We start from the raw sequence: 10,483 nt of genomic DNA, 5'->3' as shown, positions 1-10,483 counted from the left end.
GCATAGGGATCACCTGGGGATTTTGTGAAAATTCAGTTTCTGATTCAGCAGGCATCAGTGGGGTTTGAGATTCTGGATTTCTTAAAAACAAGTTTCTAGTCCACTTGATTACCAGGTTTTAGAGCATCAGAGCACATCCTGACAAGTTTTATCTTAGTGTTAATTGAATTGGAAATTTTAAAAAATAATTAAACCGTTTACTTTTTCTTATAAATATGTTTTATTTTATGTATAAATAGGTAGAATATTTATTTTATTCAAAATCAAATCTGCATGCATTTTAGGAGTCATGGCATAAGAATTTGGAGAATTGATATAATATTTAACTTTTTATGGTCCTTATTTTTCTAAATTCTGCTTACTAATTTTTATAACTGAAGGAATAGTTAATTATTAAGAAACTAGTTGTGTTCCACATTCTTTCTTACTTCATGTTTTACCTTATTTTTTATTAAAAAAAAATATTGGAAAGGGTCTTAGTTTACAACTTGAATTTAGAAAAAAAGATACGGGCAGTCATGTATGGGGAGCTCCATAAAAAATAGTGTTAAATGAGTTAGGTTTAACATAATATATTCTTATATATTAAATAATAACTATACAGCTATTATATATTAAATATAAATATTATATGTTAAATATATATGAATGCAAAGATATATGCACATAAATACACACACACACACGAAGATAGTGAAAGAGATTATATTTGAATTATGCCAAGTCTTGGACTCATGTTACTCAACTGCTTTACTGAGTTCTTACCTACATTTAATAAGCTCCATCTTGAAAGTTTTATGATCATCCACTCATATAGAAATTATTTACTTCTGCAGGAAAAATTAATTATTTTTTATTTATTTGAGAATAAAAATAATATTTAAAGTTTTTAATTCAAAATATTCATAAAATGGTATGTAATTTTTGAGACAATAACTATAATAAGTTTGCTTAATCAAATTCACTTTGGAAGGCTTTAAATTATTGTTAGATACTGGCATTTATCTGTTTAGTTTTTGTTTTGCTTTGTTTTTCATTATTTTTAAACTTTTTTGTTGTGGTTGAGAATATACACAGCAAAACATACACCAATTCATCCATTTCTACACGTACAATTCATTGACATTAATTGCTTTCTTTAAGTTGTATAGCCATTCTCACCCTCCTTTTCTGAGTGTTTCTCCCACAATAACATCTGTTTATTTTTAAGTCATTTTTTTTTTTTTTTGCAAATTTTGGAGAAAAGGGGAAGAAAGAAAAGCGAATATTGGGGGGTGTTATTGTAATGTTATTGTGGGTAATGGAGTTAAATTTAGTGGAAACTTCCTGAGGGGTGTGAATACTCCCTTCCAAAATGACCACCTTGAGGGACAGGAAGATGGAGCATTTCTGTCCAAGCTCCTGTCCCCATGGATGAGAGTTGGCCCCAAAGACAAGAACTGTCCAGAATTTCTGAGCTGAGTTGTACATAAGCTAAGTGGGCACTTTCAGTTGTGGGGAAGTTTCTGGAATGAATATAAAGAGACCATGGCATAGATTTGAAATGGGTTACTGTCAATGCAAGCTGAGTTTCTGCTTGTAAAGAACTAATACATACAGGTCCTGCTGAAATGAAAGGTAGCATAAGATGATGTGATGTGGTACGCACGTGTCTATACAGTTGTCAGTAATTATTTGCATGTGTACGCTCTGCCCAGGAGGAGCTTACAGTCCACTGAAGCCAAAGAAATTAAAAGAAAAAACATTCAAATTATGATACAATTAGTATATGTAATACAGGCAAGAAGAAAATGAGAAAATTTCTCTGAGAGAAATTAGAGAGTTGATGTGGACAATTAATTTAGTTGGAGTTTCAAAGATGTGTGCAAGGTGTGGAATCACCTTATGGAATATCATTTGGCCTTTATTTTTGGTTCTTTCAAGTGATATCAACATTTGAGGCTAATGAATGAGGCTGACTAGACTAAGAGGAACTCTCTGGGGGTCCAATGCTGACTAAACCTCATGAGGCACGCTAGAATCTGTGATTGCCACTTAATTAGGCGATCAGAGCCCTGAGCCCTAAAGACTCAGAGGAGCTTCCTGATTGGTGACCATTCATGGGAGAGAGTAGCACATCCATCTTTGGGGCACTGAAATGCACACGGGAACCCCTCCCAGATCTCACTCTATGCATCTCTTTGTATTCTTTTTGGTTATAATGAATCTGTAGTTATAAGTATGGTATAAACCAAAAACCAAATCCATTGCTATTGAGTTGGTTCCATATACTCTCCATGAATTCTGTGAGTCACCCCAGTGAATTAATAAAACCACGGGGTTGGTGAAAGCCAGCAGCCTGAAAGAAGGTATTCTTCTAAAGTGTGAACTCTGGCCTTGTTCTGGGTGTCTGGGGTTCTAGAAATACTGCATGGGCAGCAGGTCTGAAAGATGATGTCAATCTAACTTGTGAGCTCTGGTCCAGCTCTGGGTGGCTAAGGTTGGAGAGAGAGCATGCCACATGAGCACCTGGCAACAAAGATGGAGAAGTAGGAAGGTGAAGATTGGGTCAATTTTCCCAGTTTCAGAATTGGATTCATACCACAAAGTTAGCAATGAAGGTGGGGTTTGCCCACTGTGCTCCTTGTTTAGTGCAATGAGTCACCTGGGGAAATAAATTTAAGTCCTTATATAATTTGGAAGTTTTTTTTTTTTTTTTTTTTTAAGTCAGGTTCTGACAAATTTCTCAAGGATTATTCTGAGGTTCACTGGTAACACCAAAAAAGCCAATAGGCTGATATAGCTTATATAAATCATGTAACTCAAGATCAAGTGGAAGAAATGATTCACCCTAAGGTTTTCCTTGGATAAGACTAATAGAGTCCATAATTGATTAAAATCTTGCTCAGGCCAGGAGACCCAACCTACTTTGTATGTTCAGTGTGATACGTTAAGCATTTTTAGAGTTTCCAGGAGACAGCTCTATAGAGCTATGATCCATTCGGCTACCTTTACTTCAGCCTAAGACCTTAGCAAAATGCAAATTGGATAAGTAGGAGTCTATGAGTAAATGGGTATAGATAAAGTAGGCTGTATAAAGTGGACCTATTCAGAATTACCTAAACATCCCCACCCAAAAAAAAAAGAAAAAGGATAAATAAAACATTTTCTTTGGTTACAGCAACACAGGTTATTGAATTTAACTATTTAATCTCCTCTCTCTTATTTTAAACAACTTTATAGAAGTACATTCTACATATAAAATCCAGCCATTACATACATAGCAAAGAATTTTCCTCTCTGTCAGCATAGGTGAAGTTATTTTTATCTCTGTGTATGAGAATTCGTGGTCTAGACTGGGTTGCTTAGATTCTAGATATCACTACCACCAGATTTGCTGTGCTGACTCATCATATTTCAAATATACTTAGCATTTTTAACCCCTGCTATTTTTTTTTTATAGTACATGCTCAAAATCAAGAAAAAGTAAGTCTTGTTTTGAGGGCTTACTGCTTGTTGATAAAATTTAATCCTTAAGAAATTGTATATTACACCTCTACTGGGATTTTTCACTGAAGGAGCTCAGGGCCAATATTTCTAAATCTTTTTATAGAAATAGCTCTGGATGTCACCAGTTTATCTTACAGATTCTTGAAGAACTCTAGAAATTTACACTTTTTGAATTGAACTAAATAAAAATGTATATATGTAACTCTTTGAAGGGTTTAATGGGTAAAGTCAGTCTAGGATACTTACTGGTTTCTCTACAAATAATTATCAAGTACATGATCAAGGAATAACTATCAAGACATAATTATCAAGACCTTACAAGGTAGTAAGTACTGTGACAGGTACTAAGGCTGTGGCAGTGAACCATATGTACAGGGGATACCTTTATAAGGATTATAGTCCAGTGCAGATTTGGACAATAACAAGACAATTGCAAAGTAGAATAATAAATGATGAAAATGGTACACATTGGATGGAGCACTATTGCAACACATGCATAGGTTTGTAACTCAGATTTTAAAGTTTTAATAAGGCTTTCTGAAGTAAGAGAAAGAGGAAATGAGCCCAACAAAGAAGGGATAGGGAAGGATAGATCAGTAAAAAAGATTTTTCCAGATTAGAGATGTACAAAATATCTAGATATTATAGCTGTTACACCTTATGCTATGATTCAGGTTATTTACTGACTGAATGGGAAAAAAGAGGTTGATAATCAATGTTGGAATATGGTGTTTTAAATACAGTTGAGTACTGAGTTTTTATCAATTGTATAGAAGAAGAGGGAGGTGGTCGTGTTGATGGCAGTAGTTGGCCACAGTATTCTTGTAACCTTATTCTTTCTTCTAATTTGTGTCTCACTGACACATATAAGAGAAGATCTCAGGTGGAATAGAATTAGAAAGGCCATGGAAAAAAGAAATAGCATCAATAAAATAACCGAATTATTTAAAATGTGCATAAAAAAATAGATGGACTAAAGTGCTCACTCATCTATGCCAAGAAATTTGGAAGAGAGCTACTGGGCCAACTGACTGGAAGAGATTCATATTTGCACCCATTCCAAAGAATGATGATCCAACAGAATGTAGAAATTATCTAAATGTATCATTAATACCACACACAAATAAAATTTTGCTGAAGATCATTCAAAAGTGGTTGCAGAAGTACATCGACAGGGAGCAGCCAGAAATTCAAGCTGGATTCAGAAGAGGACTTGGAGCAAGAGCTATCATTACTGCTATCAGATGGATCACGGCTGAAAGCAGAGAATACCAGAAAGATATTTACCTGTGTTTTATCGACTATGCAAAGGCATTCGACTATGTGTATCATAACAAATTATGAATAACATTACTAAGAATGGGAATTCCACAACACTTAATCATGCTTATGAGAAACCTGTACTTAGGCTGAGAGGCAGTCGTTAGAACAGGAAAAGGGAATACTGGGTGGATTAAAGTCAGGGAAGGTATGTGTGAGGGTTGTATCCTTTCAGCATATTTATTCAATCTGCATGCTGAGCAAATAATCCAAGAAGCTGGACTATATGAATAAGAATGTGGCATCAGGATTAGAGGGAGACTCATTAACAACCTGGGATATGCAAATAACACAACCTTGCTTGCTGAAAGTGAAGGGGACTTGAAACACTTATTGATGAAGACCAAGGATCACAGTCTTTAGTATGGATTACACTTCAACATAAAACAAAAATCTTACAACTGGACCAGTAAGCAACATCATGATAAATGGAGAAAACACTGAAGTTTTCAAGGATTTCATTTTGCCTGGATCTACAATCAACATCCATGGAAGCAGCAGTCAAGAAATCAAATGATGCATTGCATTGAGTAAATTTGCTGCAAAAGATCTCTTTAAAGGTTTAAAAAACAAAGATGTCACTTTGAGGATTAATGTGTGCCTAACACAAGCCAAGGTGTTTTTAATAGCCTCATTTGCATGAGAAAGCTAGACAGAGAATACGGAAGACAGTAGAAGAATTGATGCCTTTGAATTATGGTGTTGCCCAAGAATATTAAATATACCGTTGGGAAGGATATAAACAGGCCTTTTCATGGATGATCATATAATAATGAAAAATACTCAGAGACTCATAAAAGCCATTCTTTCAATTCTTTCAGATTATTAGATTATGTATTCTCATGCAGGAGAGTAAATATGTATTTTAGAGAGATAGAGAATGGAGACACACAGAAAGACAGAGACAGACACAGAGAAACAGAGAGATTGAATTATAGCAAGTGACCCAGTTGCTTTACTGTGAATTCTTATCTAGATGTAGTAGCTACAATTTAATAGTTCTACCATCAGCCAGCCTTGTAGTAACCCAAAATAGAACTTGTGTTCATCCCCATGCCCTCTTTTACCTTTAACTCACTTCTAATCAGTTGTAAGTCTCAACAGCTTTTCAAAAATGCCTCGAAAGGCTCCTTTCTCTCTAGTTCCACTACCACTCACATGTAATATCTTTCTTGGAATAAATAAATGTCTGCTGACTTGTTGTTGTTGTTAGATGCCACTGAGTTGGTTCTGAGTCATAGCGATACTACACACAACAGAATGAAACACTGCCCAGTCCTGCACCATCCTCACAATTGTTGCTTTGCTTGAGCCCATTGTTGCAGCCACTGTGTCAGTCAATCTCATTAAGGGTCTTCCTCTTTTGCTGACCCTCTATTTTACCAAGTATGATGTCCTTCTCCAGGGACTGATCCCTCCTGATAACATGTTCAAAGTATGTGAGACATAGTCTCCCCATCCTTGTTTCCAAGGAGCATTCTGGTTGCACTGCTTCCAAGACAGATTTGTTCTGCTGACTAGACTCCTTGAATTTAGTTTCATTGTCTTTCCATTCATCTTCTGCAGCAGCTTAAGTATGATATTGCTAAAAAGAAAAACTAATTGTGGCAATTCCCCGCTTAAAAAACTTTGAGTGGCTGCTACTCACCTACAAAATAAAGACTGAATTATTATAGTGATGTTCATGTACTGTCTTCTGCCTACTCTGCTACCCTTGCCTCCTGTCAGGTTGCCTTGATTTCAGTGTGTAGCTTGATTGTATTACCCTAAATATGCCATGCATTTATTGATCTCCACAGGCTTTTCCCTTCATCTTTTATGAGTTCATTGTCTTTCACTTAGTTTATATTTTCTGTATGAGAACAAGACCCAGTTCTTCAAGTGCCTACCCAACAGAACTACATTTGCTTGTCCAATGTTAGTCTGTTTGTATGACAGCCTATTGGACAGAGCTCTGGACCAGGAAGGAGGTTTAAGACTGGAGTTCTAATTGTGGCCATATCCCTTACATATACAGCTGGTTAGAATTATGTCAACTAACAAATACAACGGTTCTTTGAGAATGACTGACTGACCACAATGAACAAATTGATGATGGGACACAAGGATGGTAAGGTACTTTAAAGACATCACATATTTTTGTCCTATAATTGGCCTATAAGTGGCTGTAACAATGAACTCAAGCATAAAAACGATTGTAAGGATGGCAACTTGACGGCACATAACAACAAGAACAAGAACAATAATTGGTAAACTATTCAAGTTGTTACATCAGATGAATAACACAGAAAAGCATCCAAAGAATGTTGATCTTTTAAGAATAAGTAAGATAGTTTGAACTGGGGAAATATATAAGGCAATTGAGTAAATTTTTATATAAGGTCACAGTTAAAGATGTTAAATAACCTGAATCAAGAAAGCAATGAAACGAAGGGAAAGAAGAAATGTTTTCAAGGTAAATTTACAAGAAAAGGTGACTGTTCGAAAATTATAGGGCAAAAGAAAATCAACAGCAAGGAAGTGGTACAACTTAGCAGGATTCATGGCTTTTATGAGCAGCTGACTCATAAACAACCACAACACTACCTACCAGTACAAAGATAAAACAGTCTTACTTCGTCTGCTTTTATACAAATTGGTGATATCATGTATAATAATTGGAGTTTCCATAATGAAGTTCCTTGTTATGCTCCATTTTGCTTTGATCAGCACAGATCTGAATGGTTTTTATTCTTATTATTATGTCAAAAAATGTGAAATTTTAATGCAGTATATTGAGAGGACAACAGCACAGTCATACAGAGAGCTAGCGATGCTTGGTGTAGAGAATCCTTAGGGAGTCCTTAGACCTCCTACAGTTACCTTGGTCTGAGTAGCACTTGAAGTGAAATCAAGAATCTTGGAGTCAGACTACTCAGGTTTGTTTCCAGGTTTAATAGCTAATTGTTTGAGACTCAAGACAGGTGTTGCAAATACTCTAAGATTCAATTTCTTCACCTTTCAGAGAGGAATACTACTAGCATTTGCCCTGGGGGAATACTGTAAATATTAAATAAAGTGATGCACTTAAGGTGTTTGGTACCAGGTTTGACGATTTGTAATATCTCAATAATATGCGTTACTCTCATTATACTTTTTTTTTGTTTGTTTGGCTGTATTAATATTAGAAAATGAAATTATAGTTCCTGTAATTCTAAACAGCCTTTGATTTTATTCTCCATATTTCTCTCTGTTAAAGTCAGTGTAACATAGGCTTTAAGGAAGAGGTGGTCTGAAGGGAAGTTTTGGATATGTAGTATAAGTGGGAAAGAGGTGTCAATGAACCTGTACACTTCAAGAATTAACTGAACAAATTATAAATATCAGCAAACCAAAGATGTGTTTCTGACAGGACATGATAGCATTGATTCTATTCATGCATATGCTCTACTTTCTAGAATTTTCTTGAGGGCAAATTTGACATCCTTATTCCTCAGACTGTAGATCATGGGGTTCAGCATGGGCACGACAATATTATAGAAAACAGAAGACACTTTGCCTTGGTCCATGGAGCTGACATTTGATGGCTGCAGGTACATGAATGCTGCAGAGCCATAGAAAATTGTAACAGCCAAGATGTGGGAGCTGCATGTACTGAAGGCTTTGGACCTGGCCTCAGTAGAGCGAATATGGAGAATGCTGTTAATGATGAAGATGTAGGAGGCAAGGATGGCTAAGGCAGGAGTCAATATATTAAATGCACTCAGACACAGAACCAATAATTCATTGATATAGATGCTGGAGCAGGATAGCTCCAGGAGTGGAAAGAGATCACAGAAATAATGGTTAACCACATTGGTCTTGCAGAAAAAGAGTTTCAACATAAAGCCTGTATGAATTGTAGACCCAGTTGTCCCCAAAATATACACTTCTGCTGTGAGCCAGAAGCAGACGTGATAAGACATGATAACATTATAAAACAAGGGATTACAGATGGCAACATAGCGGTCATATGCCATCGCAGCCAGCATGTGACACTCTGCAATAGCAAAAATAATAAAGAAATAGAGCTGAGTCATACATTGAGGGTAGGAGATAAAGTTCTTTTCTGCCGCAAAGTTTACCAGCAATTTGGGGGTAATGACAGTGGACTGGCAGAGATCAATGAAGGACAAACTGCTGAGGAAATAGTACATGGGGGTGTGCAGGTGAGAACTGAGTCCAACCACCATGATCATGCCCAGATTCCCAACCACTGTGACCACATAGATTCCTAGGAAGAGGAAGAAGAGGGGCAGCTGGAGTTCAGGATGTTCTGTTAGCCCAAAGAGGATGAACTCAGTTACTGAGGAATGATTTCTATGGTCCATTACTGTCTCAGCAGTTTCTAAAAAAGAGAAAATAATTTTGCTGTTTGCGTGTGTGTGTGTGAGTGTATGTATGTGTGTATGTGTGTAGAGGGGAGAAAGTGATTCTGTGGAGATCCTTATTTTCTCCCTCATCAGAAGAGATATAATACTTCAGAGATCTCTTGAGCCTCTCGAAAATCCAGTGATTAAGGTTGACCACAGGAGGAACTATAGACTTCAAGGAACTTATAAATTATTTTATACATTTTTAAGAGAAAAACACAAATTTGTGGATTTTTTTGGTCAGAAGAAATGGTTTCTTCTCAAGATTTTTTTTTTTTTTTTGGTCCCACATTCAATATGTATACCTTAATGTCATACATATTAAAAGGCTAATATTTACATTTTTCAGAATAAAGAAAAGCAGTGAACATGTTCATAAATCTGTGAAAATTACTAATACCAAAAACTACTAGTCTGAGTTATTTTTCTTACTAGAATCCTAATTCAAAATAGCTGAAGGACTGGAAAGCTACAAAGACCTTTTCATCTTGAGACTTTGTGGCTCTTTGTCCCAGCTTCATTCACACAGACTACAATGCAGGGACATAACTGCCAGTTGATCCCACACTTATATCTCAACAGCTTCACCAAGAGTGAGGCATTGTCTTCTACAGTTTCTAATTGAACAATCCTAAGGAGTAAATATAATGACCTAGATTTCAGTCATATATTCCACCACTGTGGCCTGGGGAGCAGTAGCTATGATTGGTCTACTACTTTATTTTGACTTCATGGCTGAGGTAGCAGAGATGAGAAGACTATGCATATTACTAAAACATCTGAAGGACTTTGGAAGACAAACATATGTCTTCTGTGCTCGTCAGTTTTTATAATCATATATTCTATGTGTGTTTGCTAAAGATGTTAAGAGTTGAGATGTGAATTAGTACAGCATTTGCAACATGCACTTATGGATTTCATTCTAAGGCAATACTAGTCAACAGTGTGATGCAGATCTTTACAAAGACACATATCTTTAGTCTACATTTGAAAAAAAAACAGAAATTCATGGCCTTAACTAAGACTCAAGTAAAAACTCAATCGTTGTGTTCAGCTGGGATATAATACATGAAATATAGAGAAACTGGCCGATTTCAAGAAAAATATTTAGAAACCTCTATTTTGAAGGATAGCTGAAAGAACTGGGGATATATAACAAGCAAAATAAAACAAAAATAAAAGTAGCATTCGATAGTTATCTTCAAATGTTTAAAATGTTGCGTGTTTAAGAGGTGTTGAACTCTTTTTAAAGGAGCCCTGGTGGCACAGTGGTTAAGAGCTCA

The 10,483-nt window shown here is 35.9% G+C and overlaps 1 protein-coding gene across 1 annotated transcript; it reads right to left on the bottom strand.

Moving 5' to 3' along the window:
* Positions 1 to 8,222: 8,222 nt before the first annotated feature.
* On the bottom strand, positions 8,223 to 9,158 carry LOC126061098 (putative olfactory receptor 8G3). The gene has a single exon (XM_049857446.1). The coding sequence runs from the start codon at positions 9,156 to 9,158 to the stop codon at positions 8,223 to 8,225; it is 936 nt and encodes a 311-aa protein (XP_049713403.1).
* Positions 9,159 to 10,483: the final 1,325 nt, after the last annotated feature.

Source organism: Elephas maximus, chromosome 17, assembly GCF_024166365.1.
Source record: "Elephas maximus indicus isolate mEleMax1 chromosome 17, mEleMax1 primary haplotype, whole genome shotgun sequence".
In the NCBI taxonomy this organism is placed as follows: Eukaryota; Metazoa; Chordata; class Mammalia; order Proboscidea; family Elephantidae; genus Elephas; species Elephas maximus.
Note: the sequence above shows the minus strand (reverse complement) of the source record. Positions and strands in the feature narration are given on the sequence as shown.